At 39.9% G+C, this 20,849-nt stretch overlaps 1 protein-coding gene across 1 annotated transcript; it reads right to left on the bottom strand.

Moving 5' to 3' along the window:
- Positions 1 to 6,080: 6,080 nt before the first annotated feature.
- On the bottom strand, positions 6,081 to 8,650 carry LOC147889947 (uncharacterized). The gene is made up of 6 exons (XM_087390161.1): positions 8,363 to 8,650; positions 8,159 to 8,276; positions 7,986 to 8,074; positions 6,462 to 6,540; positions 6,259 to 6,282; positions 6,081 to 6,133 (listed from the first exon to the last, which is right to left on the bottom strand). Exons 1-6 carry the CDS (start codon positions 8,648 to 8,650, stop codon positions 6,081 to 6,083), a joined length of 651 nt encoding a protein of 216 aa, XP_087246287.1.
- Between the last annotated feature and the right edge of the window lie 12,199 nt (positions 8,651 to 20,849).

Below are 20,849 nucleotides of genomic sequence, written 5' to 3'. Positions count from 1 at the left end.
AATACATCTCAATGCTGGTGAGAAGATTTGGGCTAGAGCAACGGCTATTTTGGAACCGAAGAAAGTTTAAGGAGATTGTGAGCCTATGAAATCCATTGTTGGGAGGCAACAAGATAAAGAAGTAACCTGCCTCGGAGGATGAAAGCATTACGCTAAAAATGGATGGCAACAGCCGAGTTGATTGCTTAGAAACTTAAGGATTAATTTGCAATCTGTTGTAAATGATTCAGAGAACCCATCAAGGAAGCTCTTTCAAGATTTAAGACCAGCCCATCAAGAGTAGAACAGGCCATAGATTTAAGGAGAGAATCACAGCCATCAAAAGCATGAAGAAATAGGATGGTGGATCTTGCAAGGACACTTGTTCTAAAATCAAGACCTATTGTAGCAGCCTGATAAGAACAACTTGCAAGGATGTGAAGGACACCTTGCCAAAAATGCATTTCTTGTATAGAGTGTTGTTACCAAAGGCAGAGGAGCCCATGATAAAAACTGCCATTGCTTGAGGAATACAACCATTGTGGATGAAGAAATGATAAGAACAACTTGCAAGGATGTGAAGGAAACCTTGCCAAAAATGCATTTTTTGTATAGAGTGTTGTTACCAAAGGCAGAGGAGCCCATGACAAAAACTACCATTGCTTCAGGAATATAACCATTGTGGATGAAGAAATGAAGAAGGAACCAGCCATTACTGTGTATGAAGCCCAAAATCAACCAATAAATGAAGAGGATGACTATTTTACAGTAGAAGCTTGCATGCCATTCAAGAAGCAATGTACCCAGCCTAAAATCACGTTGTCAAGATGCAATCCAACACAGTTCCAATGAGTTTCAAGCACGTATCGGAGGTACATTTATGTCTTTTATTTTTTATTCATTTGAGCAAAAAGGTTTCGGATTATCATCATGGCAAAGTCTAAGAAGAAGAATTCAGCGAAGCAATGTCATTTATGTGGAAGTGTTGATCATGGTCTGAAGGATTGCTATATGTATTTATACAAGCATTGCAAGCAATATGGGCATCAAAGGAAGTATTGGACTGATCTTTTGGAGAAGTTTTATAAAATATTTCTAGCTTTATGTGAAGAAAAAGCAGTCCGAAAAGTTACAAGCTCTTGGAGAAGCTTTCAGATTATTCCGCTTTGCTTGATAATGCAAAGGATTGGTATGTCAAATTTCATAAAGATGATTGTAGATCTACTTATCAATATATTACTGATATCTTGGAAACTAAAGGAAGAGTTCAGATTTTATAGTCCAAATATTCTCATGAGGAAGAATCTGATGATTTCGATTCCAATTCAGATTCTGGAGATGATGCTAAAGATGAGCAAGGTAATTGATGTGTTTATTCATATAATTTAGTTTCTAATCAAATTATAGATATTTCAAACCAGATCAAATCCAAAAGTCATTCCAAACAGTTCGAAAGTAGTTTTTGACATTTCGAAAGCAAGTCGTCCAAACAGCCAAGAAAATGGGATTATGTGAGCAAGTGCTAGTAGATGAATGGTGGCTACCATCAATGATTGAACATCATGATATTCATCAAAGTGTTGCTCAAATAAGAATTATTAAAGCACTAAACCAGTCGAAGGGAGTTGATGGAGTGATGGTGGACAAAGGAGGAATGCATAAGGAGTAGCCCAAGAGCCAAAGAAGCCAAGAGGAGTCCTCACTTTCTCTAATCACACACCAAAGCAACGCATAGGTTTGGAAGATGCTGACATATGCCAACTTGCAAGAGATGATATTATTGAGCAATTGCCATGTTCTATTGATGATGGGAAGTTATTCCAAAAAGTGCCATCCATGAAGTATAATTAATGGTATGATGCTCAAATATACTATGCACAAAGTTTGTAGTTTGCAGTTTGCAGTTTGCAGCCTGTACCTATGTCAAGAGGTTGATTAAGATGTTGATTTGGATGCCAATATGATGGAGTTTCTTCAAGTGGGATGGCGTATTCCAAGGAAAAGGTATAGACAACAATTTCATTACCTTGGATCTCATTTTCAATATGATTTGGGTGTGTTTCAAAATGCAGGCCTGGTTGGAAACTGCACTATAGACTACCGGTTGGAAGTTCTAAGGAGCTTCAAAAGTAGGTCAAATGGACTGATACAGATGAGATGAAATGGTAGAAATGTAGTCCTATATATGGTAATTGCTCACCAAAAATAGTTTATGGTTTGGATAAGTCTAACCCATTCATCGGAGTATGTTTTCTAGAAAAAAAGTTGATTGTCTGCAGTCCATAATTGACAATGCATGGCAAAGTGATGATCGGATTGAGGGTGAGGTAAATAAATAAAAGAAGTCAGGTGAAGATAAAGCTGAAGACCAACTCTTTGAAGATTGCAAAATGCAAATAAGTTCAGTTCAATCATTGGGTGAAGAAAATGGTAAGAATAATGTTTCGGAAGAATCACTCATTCAGGTAGTTACCTAAACAAAAATTTCAGATCCGAAGGATGATATATCCGAAGTGTTTTATGATGCTTTTCCTGAGTTTGAGGATGAATTCTATGATGCAAATCATGATGTTATACAATCAGATTTTTGTTTACAATCAGATCAATGTTTTGGCATAGTTCTAGACCTTTGGCAAGCTACAAGTGCAAAAGCACAATTTAAAAAAAACAAATACCAATACAAACAATAAAATGTTGATAATGAGGAAATTGAAAAGGTGAAAGATGAGGGTAAGTGGAAGAGCCCAAACCCGATCCAAAAGAGCCAAGAAGGAGCCAAAAGAGACCAGAGGAATTCTGAAATCACCTCTACTTCATACCACACATATATAGACACTGGGCAAAAGATCAAGGTCATCAAATCAGAGCTTGGAATCATGAAAAATAAAAAATAGAAATTCAACAAATAGTTTGTACATGTTTTCGGTAGTCCGAAGGCCGAATGCAGTCCGAAGAATGGATTTTCAATCTGATTTTAGAAGGAGAAAGTCTTGAAAGTCTGAATGACATAAAAATAGTAATTTTTGTGTTCTTTAATCTAGCACATGAAACAATCTGAATAATTCAGATAGAAAATTAGCAAAATTCGAATATGGTGGATGCTAGCCCGAAGTCAAAATTGAGTCATGCAAATCTATCAAATTCAAAATTCAGAATTTCAATGGTTTTATCAATTGAAGATTCAGATTTTTCAAAGGCAAATGAATGATTTCTTTGAGGACTTTACAATGACATATGTTGTAGATGTTGGAGTTCCTATTTGCTTGATCGGAGCGATATGTCCATTTTGTGCCGTGGAATGTGAACATACTTATTAATACATGGCTCTATTTATTCCTTTTGTATGAACTAGCATGGATAACATTAGATTTTATGGGTTCCCAACCCTTGCATGTTGCCATAAAATGGTGGCACTATAATCACTTATGCACTTACACTGCATTTGTGCACAATGGCACATTAGGCACTATGTCTTAGTTTTTGTTTATTGCACAATAATTTCTATGTTTTGTAATTTGGTGGACAGCCGTGTTTGGAGGTAGTTAGAACCTTGGTACTGCACCAAGCTCTTCTCTCTATTTTTTGGCATAGTCTTGGATTGATGAGATGTTGCATCATGAAGAGGGTCTCTGAAATTCCATTAAATTGAACCTAAAAATAATACAGTGGGTTTAAGTCTTGAAACTTTTCAAATTCCAACCATCGGGTGTGCAATGTGAGGGGATAACTAGACACCTAGAATAAGGGTAGAGAGTAGTCACGTGGGGGGATATGAAGGGGTGTGAATGGACCCTTGAGGTTCCAACTTCCCATTACTGACTTGAGGATCTTCTATCTTGAGAGATTCAATCATGTATTGCACATACTCAAGATTAGAATGATTCCTCTACTTGTATTTTTGAAATTTTGAAGTTCTATTCGTGTTCCAAAGTTCAAATGAGGAAAGATTGTTTGTCATATCTAGGTTCCTATTATCTAATAGATAGAATTCTGGAATAAATCCCTACTTGTTACATTCTTGAGTAATTCTACACTAGAAGTTTTAAATTTCTCCCAAGTTTGAACAAAGAAAGGGATCTCTTATCTATGGAAATTATTTGTGAGAATCTGCATTAAAAAAACACTATATATATAATGCATGCATTCTAGTACATAACATAATCTTTAATATCCCATGGGACGTAGCACTATAGAATTGTACCCCTTAAGAAAAGAGGTGGAAAAAAGAGATGTTTACCCTTAGAGAGACAAATCTCATGGTGAATGATAACAAGGTAGCTTAGATGGCATAATAGCTATGTAACCATGTAAAAAGTCCTTGCAATGCTATTTTTTCTTCCTAGGGAAAGATCAACTTATAAGAATCTACCATGACCACCCCATGATAGCACATTACTTAATGAAAGGGGTTTAATGTAAAGTTGGCAACCTATATGCCTTTAAACATGTGACTTAGAATCTCCCTCCCTCCCTCCCTCTCTCCCTCCCTCCCTCCCTCTCTCTCTCTCTCTCTCTCTCTCTCTCTCTCTCTCTCTCTCTCCCCCCTGGAGAACATGAGGATAGAGATATATACTTATTGCACAAAGAAAATTGCTCATTTGTGCCTTTTCATCCACTTCTCAACCTTACAAAGTTATATTTCTCATTCTAATTAATTGAACTACATTTACTTGTGCATATATGGAATCCACATATCCACACTCTTAGAAAACACACTCTTTATATGATGGTTTTTATTCCTTAGAGTGCTAGGATGTTCTACTAAGAAGATGAATATTATCTAACTTCCATTGACAACACCTTATATACCTTGTTCAATTTCAAGAATTGAGGAATCAAATTAGGGGCATCTTTTTTCCCTACCTAAAGGAGTTTTAAAATATAGAAGGTGCATTATGGAGGGTCGATTGAAGAAATGACATTATTTGGTAAGCTAAATAGCAAGCATATTTAACAATTTGTTTGATGGGTACCAATAAGGACATTCTAGAATACCCAAGCTTCCTCAATGATGACATTCATATATCGCTTACCCCCTAAGGACCACAAAGAATCCATGAAATGTTGTCACATAAAGGCACCAAAGCTACATAAAATATCAATAAGTGCTAAAATAATCATACCCAATGAGAAATAAATGATACATCCAGAATCACATTAAATATGGTCTACTAAACCAAAAAAAATGCCACAATATTGAGAGATTGAAATGATTAGCTGAAGGAATTTGTGCATAAAGAAATTGTGAAAGAGAAAAGGAAAATGCTAATGAGAAGAAAGACCAAGTCTAATATAGGAGAAGAAAGACCCAACCTGATCTAGGAGAGTGCAAGGGGAAGATAAACATACACATGTTTGCGAAACGGAGTTGGTGAAAGGACGAGGGAAGGGAAGCATGAATAAGTACAACTTATGAAAGGCAATCTTGATGGTTAAACGGACATAAATTATTGATATTGTCCCAAATTACTGGTTGAGTTTTTAAGTACATTGTGGAAATGCTGCAAGTTCTAGCATAGATCAGTGCTTGCTTAATCTCTCCTTGATCTAAATACATTACAATTTATCAATCTTGCATCATTGGTTCTTCACAATGTTGTTCAAAGTCTTTGACGCTTTAAAGAAGATCTCCTTTAAAAGACTCATAGAAGTCCAAACATTAATATAAGTCCAAAGGTAAAAGACTCATAGAAGTCCAAACAAATTGCGTCATTATTTTTTCTTGTTGATGAGGGTTTACATTTTAAATATTATTTTTGTTGTTGATGAGGGATTGCATTCCCAATATGTAGTCGTGAGAAAACTAATAGGAAAATATCCACAATAATATATACATTCATGAGCATAGAAAATGAAAATCGGGAATTATTTTTATGAATCTACCTTTTATAATATTGATAGTAAGAGAATTTATTTTGAGGAATCTACCTTTTATAATATTGAGAGCAAGAGAATTTATGCAATGATAAAGACGAGATAAAGACAATATGTTAATACCATACGAAATTGAACTTAAATGCGTGTACACAATTTAGATATAACCTATCTTTTATTGAACGTGTTCTCAAAGACAAAATGCTTAGTTTTGAAGTGTAACAATATTAGTCATCAAAACTGTCTCTCTTCATTATGTTGAAGAATTCGCCTTCACTTACTGCAAAAAAGTACAATATCTTACGTTACCTCAAAAAAACTTTTCGTATTCTCTCTAGCTTTTGTGATGTTTCATATGATAAAGCCAAACAAAATCAATGGGATAACATGAGTTGAAATACTTACTCCCCCCATCTTGATCATTGTCGACTAGATGCAACCACAACAAAAATACAAAATTAGAGTTTTCAACTTACAAGCAATTTGACCTCTTATCTGGTAAAAGTTTGTGATTAGCATATAAAAATACAAATGCTTGATTTCAAATATTAGCATGAGATATTTTAAAACCAATAAAGAAACAACATTGATGAATTCTATCAACATACATTCTTCAATCATTGCTCCGAGCTCCTCATCGGTTATGTGTTCTCCAAGATCCCTTGCAATTTTCCTTAGATTTTTGAGCTAATCAAATCAAATCCATATAAGATTTTAATTGTCAAATAAGATCTCACAAAGGTAAATGTGTCTATCATCTTTATAATAAATAGAGGCGATTTTGTTTAAGTGGAGAGAGAGAGAGAGATTTAATGTTGACTTGTAAAAAAGTAGTTTTAAGCTTGATTACTCATTGGCTTTTGCCTCGCTTTTTCTCGATAAGAATCTCGTGTGTGTGTGTGTGTGTGTGCATACATGCGTGTGTACATGCGTGTGCATGTGTGTGTGCGTGAGAGAGAGAGAGAGAGAGAGAGAGAGAGAGAGATTATTCTTGACAAAAACAAGGGAGTTCCATGTGTTAGCATAAGCCCTACCCTCTACAATGTAATCTTGAAATTTTGCACCTCTATTGTCTCCCTACGCTTGAATGGATTGAAAATGTGCAGCTCTATCGTCTCCCTACTCTTGAATGGATCAAAATGATATGGGCCAAGAAAGTAATAAAATATGTACTTTCCTTTTGTTTTTCTCCTTTTGGCTTTTCATTCACAACCAAATATTTTTTGTTTTTTTAAAACCTTCCAAGCTAGCTTTTCATTAAAAGTCTTAAAGTTTAAAATCTCCAACTTCTTCTATGTTTGAATTAGAGAAAGGACATGGGGAATTTATGCCTTCATGACTTGACTTTATTAGTCATGAGAATGAACACGCTTACAAATTTGAAATCTCCACCTTATTCTATGTTTAAATTAGAGAAAGGACATGGGGACTTTATGCCTTTAGTAGTCATGAGGACACTCTTAAACCTTGTTAAGAATGGTGTAAATTGCACCATAGAGATAGGGTTAAGGGATGAACCCTAACTCCTTTCCCTCTGAATGTAGAAAGTATGCACGATAGAGATAGGGTTATGGGACGAACCCTAACTACTCTAGAAAGAATGCTCGATGGGAGCCATGAGCAATTTTTCAGGTGGAAACGAGTCTCATGTCCCTTTTCTCTAACATTAAGGTTAAGGGAATGCTAGAGTGAAAGTGACAATATGGGGAGCAAGCCTAGCGTGGTAAACTCGTCTTTTAAGAGATAGGGTGACATGAAGAGCAAGGCTTCATGGCAACTCACTTTCCAGGCTAGTAGGTTTACATTCACTTAGAAATTCTCCAAATTCCTTACTAGGTGGATAAATCCAACTAACCCTTAACCTTGACATCCATTGTGTGCATTGTGTGCTCTCCTCCTACCATCATATGTCACTTTGTTAACCCCACCTTTTCTCTCTCTCTCTCTCTCTCTCTCTCTCTCTCTCTCTCTACGTTGTGTGCTCTCCTCCTACCATCACGTGTCACTTTGTTAACCCCAAGCTACCTCTCTCCCTCTTCTCTCCCTCCCTTCCTCCCTTCCAATTTCAATTTTCAATTGTAGACTAAACTTTGGCCATATATATTTTAAAGTGAAAAGAGAGTGAAGGGCACCGTTATCTTTCCATTGCCTTCTTCATCGAAAAACTTGAAAGCCTTGGCAAGTTCCTCATCAGGATCTTTCTCCTTGTATTTTGATGTCACTGTTATAACAAAAGAGTTGAAATCAGAGCTATTGCCAAGTTAGCAAGTTACAAACTCCAGACCTTGAATTTCAAAGTTCGTACGGATTTTGAGGAATTCGTCAACGTCAACTTCTTCGGTGTTACTGTCCTTCGAATGTTCTTCCATAAGTCTCTTGACTTCCGCTTTCTTCACGTCGAAATCCAGAGCTCTCATCGCCACCTGAACAGATAAAGGTAACCTTTGGGATTCACAACGGATTTACGGATATGCAACAGTAATTGAGAAGCGGGTCTACGCTGTTCTACCTTCAATTCCCGATACGACAGCTTGCCTGTCTTTTTGCTATCGAAGAGCTCGAAAGCCATCCTCATCTCCTCTTTCTCTTCTTCACTCACGTCATTTCGGCCTTTCTTTGAGGAGGGTTTGGAGTTGTAACTGGAGTAGACAAGCGCGGAGGACGCTGGAACACAGAGCCCAAGACGGGACGTTGTAGAATGGACCAACGGTGTGGACGTCACCGCAGAAGCCGATACGTCAGGAAGGGAACCTGAGCCCCATCGCCGATGATGGTGGTGATTTCCTAGAGTTTGCATGCTGCTGCCGCCCCGTCGCTCACTTCGCGTGTCTTGGTCAAGCGTATTTTGACCGCAAGTACCTACTCGACGTTATCGTTTACAGAATTTTGGAGCGAGGCCATCACTGGCGAATGCAGTTGAGGAGGTTTTCTGCATGAAGAGCGCCTTTAGTAGCAGCTGGGATGGCTACAGGGCAAGGAAGATCCTGAAGTGTGACTTCAAGAGACGATGAGTTCGATGTGATATATAACCGCTGACTGGTTCCGTTATCGTGTCGTCTTGGCGTTGCACCCCCCATGTGCTACCGCTATGAGCACGTGATTTCTAATTCTCCCTCTAGTATGAAAACTAGAAACTCATGACGATCGAGCTTTCCACCTCAATGATATCAAATAACGGTGTTCTACATCTCAAGGTGGATCTTCCCTCAACCAGCCAGCAAAAGCATTTGCTTCAGGGAGTTACCCTCCCATAGTTTGTTTAGTTTCTTATGTGAATGATCTCATAAGTGGCTAGGTTACAAGAGATCCACTTTGTGACCATCATCTCAACATCAGGTGGAGCACATCAAACACTTTGTGCAAAAGCACGCATATGATTGCTCCATTATTCTTCTACAGATTATACTATTAGCTCAATAGAAAAGTTTCTAGTAATCCAGCAATGGTGGTTTGTGAATTAAATGCCGCAAGGGAGATATTGAATGATTTCGTGCTGGCTTCTTTCATCAATGCTAGATTTAGGAATCCAATTTGCTTCCTTTGTTTGGATCCAATGGAGCTCTCCTTTGTTTGCTTTATTGGAATCAAGGAAACGGATCAACGCAATAGTAATTGAGAAATGGCGAAGGCCGAAACAAATGAATGTTGTAAACACTTGAAGCAGCTTTTGGTACATGCATTGATCAGTTCTTAAATTGCTAATCAATTCACCTTGTGTACTTGGATTGCTTTTGAAAATTTGGCTAAGTCTTAACCATGGCTTGGAGACCTTCCATCTCCTCCATCCCACTGACCTTCTATCTCCTCCTTCCTCCCAAAGCTGCCTCTTGTCTTTCCACCTCCTCCCCACTTAAAGCCTGCCTCTTGTCTTTCCAACTCTGCCCCTCTCCAAGCCTCCATCCAAGAGCTCCTTCTTTGTGACACATGACAGGCTCATGTCCTCATTTTTCCCCTCGTGTGTCTGTGATTAATAGGTTAAAGATATCCTTTCTTTGTTATGGAGTACATAGAGTTTTATTTTTGCACATAATGACTAATTTTCAGCTTTTTTAAAAAGAAGGTAAAAAAAGAACTAGGAAAATTTTAGAGACATAAGGTCGATTCTCCTTGCAATTAATATTAGGGGTAGTCTTTGTATTATTTGTGATAGAGAAAGAATATTAGCACTTTTTGAAAAGTGAAGCCCAACAAATATACAAATAGGGATTGCTTGCATGAGCTTGTGAGTTCTCTTTTTTGATAGCATGAAAGTAATCATCATTGTGATCTAGATATAAAGAGAAGAGACAGTCTATAGTCACATGAATATTGGTGTTATCATCCATCGATTTTGCATTCACCATGGTCACTAATTCTTTTGATTCCTTATTGCTCACTCGCGTAACATCAAGAACATACACAAAAAATAGAGGATTGGTTAGCTAAACTCATAAGTAACTTATAGGAATGTGTTGTAATTGTAAAAACTAGAACTATACATATAGCATTCACAAATAGAAAGCTTCCACCCTTTCAAAGAAACCCAAAATAGTAAAAGTTTAAAAATTAAGAAAAGTATGAAAGTTCACTTGTTAAAAAATCAATTCAAAATCCATACATGATGTATGGGGAGAGGTGGCACGCTTCCTCTTTGGCTATTTATAATATGAGAGAGCATGCCTGTCTCGTCAAGTTTTATTTTCAGTTTTGCTTTCAGCTTGATTTTCTATTTTTCTTTATGTAGTTCAGGATGCATAAAGTTTTCCTTTAATGAGTTGCTCGTGCACTCTTATTTGACATAATGGTCATGTTTGACTGGATACATACATGGCAATGTCAAAACATGAAATAAATTTAAAACTTATCAACATTGCCAATTACATTAAATAAACAATGTATACTCACAATATCTCCCTTCATTTTTTGTATCGTCCTATGGCCTATGAGATAGCCACATGCACCTAGTGAGGGGCGAGAGGGAAGAACCTCGCTCTATTGTGGCTAACCAAGGTAAAAGCACAAGAAAGGCCTTCGGTGGCATGAAAATTTTTTTTTGATTTTGTTCAAATGGCCCATATTTCCCATGTTCCATCTGCCTCATGTAACTGGTGCAGGCTACACAAGTGCTCTCCAAAACTAGGATGGATAGTCACCCATAATTACTGGTGGGGAGAAAACAATAAATGACATCCTAACATGAGGCATTTGATCAATGGTTGGACAATCCATGTACCCGTACCACTTATGCACTTGTCACACCTCGAGAGCCAGGAGCGTCGACAAGAAGAAACCATAACTTAGCTTGCATTTTCGAGGATGTCATAAATTGCAAAGTAAGCATGAAACATGTTAAATTACACGATGCAACGGAAAGAAACTGAACAAAGAATAAAGAGTACATAGCAAACTGAAGACGAATAAAATTTTCCTTCAATACTGATGTAGTACATATGATGGCTCCGTCCACCTGTGCACTCCCATAGTGGAGCTTAGATGGTGATCTAGATAGATACTAGGTGAAGAGCTACTAGCTGGAAGATCTAATCTAGTGCAATGGACTAGGGAGGTTGCCTCTTTATAGCTATGAGGGTGGTAGTCGAATCAATGTAGTCCATGGAACCGACTAGTCAACCTAGTCGGTGAAGCCGACCAGTCAGCCTAGTCGGTGGAACTAGTCGTCCATGAAATATTCAGGGAATATTTCCTATACTGTCGCCTCGGGGGCTCTTGCCCTCGAACCCCCACCAAGGGGGTCGCTGTCCCCCCTAGGACCCCCCAAGCCCCAGCAAGAATAAGGGGCTCCCATACAATCACCTTTCTACCATCAACGGTCTCATTGATAGACCTCATTTGACATGCAAGTCAGGATCCATCCAATGTCCCAAGCTCACACATGGCTTCTCCTCATATGGGGGCCTTATAACTTCAGCACCTTGGGCCACTGGTGGTTACCAATGAACGGAATCAAGAACGGGAGAGGGAGAGAGTTGAGAGTGCTCTGAATGGAAGCAAGAACAGAAGAGGGAGAGAGAGAAACACACCAAATACTAGGTGCACACAAATGTGTATGCCACAATAGAGTGAAATATCAAGCTCAAAGCATCAAAAGATACAGCTGACTCATGTGCATGTACTATGCATCCATATGAGTAAATTTGGCCCAAAAGAAAATGCCAACTACAATGGCAATCCAAAATGCCAATAAGTGCCAAATGGCTCAAGCATAAACACCGTCCATGGGCATATGCATCAATAATATCTCATCCAAGAGAGCATAACACTATCAGTGCATCCCCTGCAATGTGTCAAAGCTGTCCCTCAGCATAAAATAGCATCCATGTGCAAAGTGTCCATAAAAATAACATCCCACAAGGCAATATGGATCACAATGCTTCCAAATGGCCTATAAATCATCCACTATAACCCAATGCACAACATGAATGAGTGCACACGGCTCAAACTACAACCAGAGTGATTTGCATAAGGTATGCTCAAGAAATCATGGTCCCACGGCAATGACTGCTACTGAAAATAGAACCTGAGATGCCTCAAAACATGGGCACCATTGCATAATCGGACTCAACAAGAAAATCTGCAAATATCTCTCTTCTGCTGGAACTCCAAAATCCCAACCGATGAGTGAGAAATGGGAGTCAACACTTATCCACTGCCATGTGGCATAAATCTAAGGTTTCAAAACCTTAGAATGAAAAAATGCATAACAGAGAGACAAAATTCAATACACAGAGATCTATAACTCTGAACATACTCCATCGAATTGCACAACAACTGATAGGTAGGGGTTTTTAGGCATCCAAAACACAATGGGACAGACAGTTTGGGAAACCGTGGTCTCAATCACTGGGTCCAACACACGGACTGAAAAACATTTTTGGAAACAGAACTGTTTGTAAACTCCACCAGAGTGCGAATGATGAGCAACATAGAAGTTTTAGGACTCGTGAGTCCATCGAAATTGACAGATCTACAAATGGTTGCTCCAAACTTGAGTTCCAACACCTGGTCAGAAAAACGTAAAAACTGACATAGTGAGTCACAAATCCAATGAAATGATCCTAGATTCAAGAATAAAGATGTTTCCAAGCTCATGAAGTGAAATGGACACCAAAAGCAAGCAATAGTTGCCTCTACAAGTCAATACAGAGTCTCTGTCATCAAACAGAACAGGGAAAAGCTTAAAAAACGACTTTTTCTTTGAAAACACTTAAGAGGCTTTCAAAACCACTTCGCAAAACCAAAGTGACTTTTCCAAAGGTTCCTCCAAGGTCTCTGCACACTCGGATGCAAGTAAAGTCACCCATAAAGCTTCCCATAGAGCTTCTCCTTCCTCCCACAGAGCTGCTGAGCTTCGAGCATTCATGCAGGCTCAGCTAGATCACCCGGGCTCTGATACCAGGTGAGAGTGCTCTCAACGGAAGTAAGAACGGAAGAGGGAGAGAGAGAAACAGAGAGCCACACAAGTTTCGGTGGGTGCAAAACACCCTAATCTTCTTTTTTATTCATTTATATATGTGTTTGAGTATTGTACATAACCGGGGTAAAGGCACAGTGACCTTTAACCCCCACAACTAGGAGGGTGGGGCATTGAGCATATCTAACACCCCCCCTTAATGTCCACCAATAGGTGAACTACCATCTCGGCCCAATGCCGAGTCTCTGAAGATGACCCTGAAGCTGATCCTTCCCGAGTGCCTTGGTGAAGATATCTACTCCATTTTGCTCTGTTGGGAGAGTAGACCAATTCCACTATCCCATCCTTGATCAAATCACGCACATAGTGATACTGAATCTCTATATGTTTTGTGTGTGCATGAAACACTGGATTTTTAGCAATGGCCATGCAACTTTGATTGTCGCACCTCAGCACAGTTGCCTCATCCTCTTGCACTCCCATGTGCCATAAGATCCTCCTTCTAGCCACACTACTTCACAACTGGCAAAACATGATGCCTTGTACTCAGCCTCGATAGAAGACAATGCCACTGTTGGTTGTTTCTTACTGATCCAAGACAAGATACTTGAACCTAAAGAGAAACGATATCCAGAAACTAATTTTTTGGAATCAGCATCTCCAACCCAATCTAAGTCACAATGACTAGCCAAGGAAGTTCCCGTACCATAAGTGATGCCATAATCAAGAGTGCCCTTCACATACTTGAGCACCCGCATCCCTGCATTCCAATGATTCTCCTGGGGCTTATTGGAAAACTTGCTCAAAACGCCAACAACAAAACTGATGTCCGATCTGGTGTTGCACAGAAGGATGAGACTGCTAACCAACTTCTAGTACCTCCAAATGTCTGCTGGTGGTGAGGCATCCTCCATAGATAGCCTTGCATTTACCTCCATAGGTGTAGCTATCTCCTTGCACTCAGACATACCAAATGCCTTCAAGATCTCCCTTGCATATTTCTACTGAGAGATGAAGATCTTGCCTGGCTCTTGCCAGACTTCATCAATCCCAAATAGTAGTGCATCAAGCCTAAGTCTGTCATCTCAAACTCTGTGCTCAATGCCTTTCTAGCCTGCTAGATCATATCTTCATAGCCACCTGTAATAAGGAGATCATGAATCCACATACAGAACAATAATAGTAGATTTTCCACCTTTCCTGTACACATACAAGTTAGCATCTGAGGCACATCTTTTGAAGTTTAATTTATGAAAGAATTTGTTTATCTGTTGGTACCATGCTCTTGGGGCCTTTTGCAGCCCGTACAGAGCCTTCTTTAACTTATATACCTTATTCTCAGAACGGGGGGCCTCAAACCCAGGTGGGTAAAACACATACACCTCCTCCTTGAGGTCACCATTCAAGAATGCTGATTTGACATCCATTTAATAAATTGGCCACTTTTTATGAGCAGCCACCAATAGTACTGTGCGAATAGTAGTCATTTTGGCAGTCGAAGCAAAAGATTCTTGAAAATGAAACCCTTCAACCTGCGAAAATCCTTGTGCAACCAATTTGGCTTTGTACTTTTCCAAAGTCCCATCGGCCTTGTACTTTATCTTCCAAACCCACTTGGCGCCAATAACCTTTCTATTAAGTGGTCGATCTACCAGCTCCCAAGTTTCATTCTTCATGATGCTGTCATATTCTACTTGCATAGTGTTTTTCCAATCTCGGTCTACAAGTGCTTCCTCCAAACTCGCACACTCCTTTACTTCTGCAATAATCTCAACCACCATCAAGGCCATATTCAACTATGTGAGCAGAAGCACTCCTTTGCTCCTCGATTCTCTACGACCGCCTTGATGCATCTGCATGCTGCTCAACAGACATAGGCATCTGGTTATCATGGTCATAGAGCTGCCTTACCCATCGCGGCAATGGCTTTTCCGGTGGTGTAACAACAGGTTAGTGACTTATACCTTCATCATTTAATATTTCCTCCTCCTTTATAGCTCTTGGGAGAGGTCCATAGTGAATTACATCTTCGCTTGATGATAAAGTGGAAGAGCCCTTCTCTGCCTCCACTGCATGTGGCTGCTCCCTAAACACCACATCGCGGCTCGCTATGATCTTCTTTGCCTCTCAGTCATATAACTTATAGGGTTTCTTCTCATCACAATAGCCTAAGAAGATACATTTGGTGCTTTTTAGTTGTAACTTGTTTCTCTCTTTGTCTGGTACATGCACATAGCATTCACACCCAAATGTTCTGAAGTGGGAGACAGATGGCTTCTTACCGCTGTTAGCCTCATGTGGTGTTTTATATTTGAGTGCCTTTGTATAACTACGATTAAGGATGTAAACTGCAATATTGACAGCCTTAGCCCAAAAGTGATTTGGCAGTCCAGCACCTTCCAACATACACCTCCCCATCTCCATGATGGTCCGCATTTGGCATTGAACAATGGAATTTTGTTGAGGCATATGTGGTGTCGTCGTTTGTCACTTGATCCCTTTGCTCTTGCAAAAATCTCCAAACTCTATAGAAACAAACTCACCACCACCATCCAATCTGATTTTCTTCACTTTTCTCCCTATTTTATTTTCAACAAGCTGTAGCCATTCTTCAATTTACCAAAAGCTTGAGCCTTTTCGTGAAAAAAGTACACCCACATCTTCCTACTATAGTCGTCGACAATCAATAAAAAATAGGAAGATCCCCCCAAGGCCTGTGTAGGCATCTTACCACATAAGTCAACATGCACCAACTCTAGAGGAGCATTCGCTCTATTCTTGCTTTCTTGTGGGAATGCCTTTCTCTATTGCCTACTCATCATGCAAGCTTCACACGGTTCTTTGATTTCTGCTACTGTAGGTAAGCAACCATACCTTGCTTTTGCATCTCCTTCAGCACTGCAAATCGGATGTGGCCGAATCTTTCATTGTAAATTTTGCTTGTGCCCACTCCAGCAGTGGCTATAAGAGCACTTAGCTCATTCAGGTTGTTCCTCCTTACTCCTGTGCCAACAAGATTGCGAGCACTATTCAGAATTTTTTCTCCTGTCTTGTTGAACCTCACCTCATGATCAAGGTCAGTTATGGAAGCAACTGATAGCAAATTTCTCTTGATTTGTGGAACATATTTCCAACCATCATGGTGATGGGTTCCTGTAGAGGCTACATGGGACAATATAGACCCTTCTTGCAGGTCATATGATGGGAGGTGCCACTATCCAACACCCATGAATCAGTGGTTGACGCTTCTGGAACTGAGGAACACTCTTCCTCAATGGCCAGAAATAGATCCAACTCTGCTTCCGCTATGTTAGCTGTCTCTTTCTCCTTATCTGTCTTCTTCAGGGTACCATTCTTTTCATCTACTTTCTTGATCCGACAATCCACAATCACATGGCCCTTCCTCTTGTAGTAGAATCATTCTCCCTGAAACTTCTTCTTGCTGCCCTTCTTCTTTTTGTCACCACTAGTAGAGGACTCACCTTTGGTGGAGGAACCACCTTTGCCTTTCGCAGTGGCAGAGAACGCAACATCCCCATTGCCGCCTCCATCTTGAGCTTTAAGCCTCAGTTCCTTCTTCATAAGTAAAGCACAGAACCCCTCAAATGACAATGGTTGGGGTCTCACCAAAGTGTTAAGTGTTGTTACTAGTCCATCAAACCTTGGTGAAAATATATGAAGACACCGTCGAGCTAGCTCTTCGCTAGTTTTTTGTATCCCAGCACCAACCATCTGGTCATGTAGATTTTTGATTCGGGTTATGAATACCTCCACTATCTCTCCTTTATTAAATTTCTCAGCTATGCAAGCTGATTCTCCAAGTTCTAGATCCTTGTCTCATTCTGCGTCCCATACTGAATCTTCAATATGTTCCAGGACACAGTTGCCTTAGATGTATGCTGAATCAAGGTCAACAAAGCACTATCAGTAGTACTTGTAACCAGGGCACACAGAGCATCTGTGTTCCTGCGTTTCCAAGCTCATAGAAGGTCTGCATTAGGAGGTATCGTACTCCTCGGATTTATTGGGTTGGGGGTTCCTTGTGGTTCTGGGTCAGTCCCCAGTATTGCCCCTAGAAGCTCATATGAATCCAAAATAGCAGTAATTTTAAACTTCCATAGAGTGTAGTTCATACCATCTAGTTTGCCTTCAGTGAAGGCTAGTGGTGAATCCTCAATGCCTGGATTGTTGGTGCAGCAATTGATAGCTACTGAACTCAAGCCGCTTCCTCTTGCCATCACTCCGTATGTTGTTGAAGCCCTCGCCTCTCTTCTATTCTTCGATCCTTAGAGCTGCCTGGGCTCTGATACCATGTTAATTTACACGGCACAGCGGAACAAAAACTGAACAAAGAATAGAGAGTACACAGCAAATAGAAGATGAACAAAATTTTCCTTCAATACTGATGTAGTATAGATGATGGCTCCGTCCACCTGTGCACTCCCAGTATGGACTTTAGATGGCGATCTAGACAGATACTAGGTGAAGAGCTACCAGTTGGAAGATCTCTGCTGGAAGATCTGATCTAGTACAATGGACTGGGGAGGTCGCCTCTTTATAGCTATGAGGGTGGTAGTCGGCGGATCAATGTAGTCAATGGAACCGACCAGTCAACCTAGTCGATGAAGTCGACCAGATAACCTAGTCGATGGCACTGAATAGTTGTCGATGAAATATTCAGGGAATATTCCCTGTCATCGCCTCGGGGGCTCTCGCCCTCGAACCCCCACTAGGGGGGCTGTTGGCCCCCCTGGGACCCCCTAGCTGGGGGCTAACCAACTGGCCCTCAGGCCCCAGTAAGAATAAGGGGCTCCCACACAATCACCTTTCTACCATTAACGGTCTCATTGATAGACCTCATCTGACATGCAAGTCAGGATCCATCCAGTGTCCCGGGCTCACACATGGCTTCTCCTCATATGGGGGCCTTACAACTTGAGCACCTTGGACCACTAGTGGTTACCAGGAGGGTGGAACATTGAGCACATCTAATAAAACATGCTCTAGGGTAGCACTTTAGCTAAAACAGGATGATAAAATTCAAAGTACTAGGGTGACAAAGTCCCCCTAGGCCCTCAAGAAGCGAGATCAAAGGGAGAGGATCCCACCAAGCATAGCACTTTTTCGCTTGTACCTTTGAACACTAGCCTTTTTCATGTAAGGAGAAGCACACTCCGAAGGAGCACCAAAGTGCTTGGTTAACTCCCTTTTTAGAGGGCAACAACGATCCCAAGGACTTGGTACCATTAGTAATAGATTCAATAGGTTCAATTGATCTACCACTAACCGAAATATATATCTTCTTAGACAAGATTTATGCATCGATATCCCCACACACAACCTTATGGTGATATTGATCATTTTGCCAAACAATCTTAGGGTTTATTTACCGACCTCAAACCAAAGTTAAAATATGTCATCACCTAGAGGAGTGACACTTTCCTAAGGTGACTTCAAATCTCCTAATAAAAATCCATTGAGCACCCCACCTTAATGAATTTCCTAGAGGACTTGGCAAACAATTCCAATGCCACATCTCATAATGACACAACCCTTGATTTCTTGGGATTTAAGGAGACATAAGGGGCAAGGCACAACGTTGACGTTTCTCTATTCCTGAAATTCTCTCTCTCTCTCTCTCTCTCTCTCTCTCTCTCTCTCTCTCTCTCTCTCTCTCTCTCTCTCTCACCCTCACCCACACACATGGATGCATGCACACATGCGTGTGTGCACATGCACATGCACGCACACATAATTCCAATGCTTGGTTCCAATTCCAGTTGAATAAAAGCTCCAATGGACAAACAAAATCCTCAATTACCTATGTTAATTTAAAAAAAATTCTACCCAAGTTTCTTATCAAGGCTTATTTTGGTGATAGTTGTCTCATGAATTTGAACAACCGAACCACCTTGAGTCTTACAAAGCATTCCTTGTTTCCATTCAAATGGATTTGATTATGGAAGTAGTGGAGAGAAAGATTTCAACCCTATCATCATTGCCTCTACAAGAGCGATGATTTAAGATCTCATGAAATGACCTCGGAGGAAACATCTACATGTCTAGGTGAATCAATGTTAATCAATGAATAGTCATTCTAATCCCTCTCACCCACCCTTGGAGTTTTTCAAGGAGGCATCTATCATCTCATGCTACAAAGAGACACTAGTGGTGCTTTTGGAGCCTTTTATCCATAGATCCATGGATAAGCATGCATTGATAGCTTCTTGAAACTTTCAAAGTCATGTGCTTGCTTGCTATATGGCTCATAACTATGCCAAAGGTCATTACATTTAATAATACACAGCACCAAACCTGATAGCATGCTGTTTGGCCTATTTGTGTTTTGAAGCATTTTAGGCCACATTGCACTTGTTTGGGATATCCAAGTCTGCTGACGTGTATCGCCAGAGGGAAAAAAATCGACAGCTGAAATTTCGTTACTCCTGCGAATTTTGAATTTTCACACCTCCTGCCCATCAAACCTTGGAAGATTAAGTACCTATAATTTTCACACCTCCCGCCCTGCAAACGCCCTAGATTAATTTTCCTTCTATTTTAAACTCAAGTTGCTTAGTTATTCAATAACTATATCTTCTAGCATCACTATTTTAAACTCTGAAAGTTAAACTCAAGTTGCTTGGTTATTCAATAACTATATCTTCTAGCATCACTATTCCTCACCCACACTTATTCCATAAACCCCTCCCCTTCTACACTCTTATCATCTACCCCCCTTCTACAAAGGTTTAATATTCCTCTCTCTATAACCTCTAAACCCACTTTTTTACCCAAACATTCTTGTATTTACATAAAGCTTGATAAGTATATGGCCAAGTGTTAATTTGTATTGTGACTCCGATAACAAGGGCTCTTGGGTTTTTATGACACCTGTCTTCTCAACTAAAGTTAAAATTGGTTCATACTGTTTTGCTTGTTGGATGGTGGCAAGTAGGCAGTTCCCCTCTTCAATAAAAATGATGCTGCCAACGACTTATCAAAGCTCAACTGCTCACATTTCCTTTTTTCATAAAAAAATGTTCACCCTCTAGTGATGCTACTTCATTCATAGTGGATTTTTTATTTATTTTAAAGTTTATCAATAAAACATTTCTCATTCCTACTCTAAATTGTCTTCTCTTCACTATGGAAAGGGTTTTTGTAATGTCTTCTACACACACACACACACACACACACTTGCCCCCCCAACGGACATAACCAACTCGAATGGCATAGGCCCACCCTTGCAATAAGGGGGAGAAAAAAGAGAAGATGGTAAACACCATCACTAATGGGCAAATAATTTTAAAAATCCCATGAGGAGAATGGGTTGGACTACCATGAGACAATTAAATATTAGATATGAAGAAAAGAAGGAAATGAGGCCGTCACTAGCCCTCCACCATGAGGACCTTTGTGTTCAGAGGACCCAAAAGATAATACATCACAATTCTCATATTATGGGAGATTTGGACGATAAGGCATGCTTTGCTACATGCCATGTCTTTAAAGCTCTTGGATGTGATCTCCTTGAAAGCCATTATGGCCCTGGCCCCTCATTCCGGCTCCTGAGAACGGGCTAACA

Source organism: Dipteris shenzhenensis, chromosome 19 (genome assembly GCF_047967505.1).
Source record: "Dipteris shenzhenensis isolate YYH24624 ecotype China chromosome 19, Dip_SZ_1.0, whole genome shotgun sequence".
NCBI lineage: Eukaryota > Viridiplantae > Streptophyta > Polypodiopsida > Gleicheniales > Dipteridaceae > Dipteris > Dipteris shenzhenensis.
The sequence above is the reverse complement of the archived record's forward strand: the minus strand, read 5'-3'. Positions and strand labels throughout refer to the sequence as shown.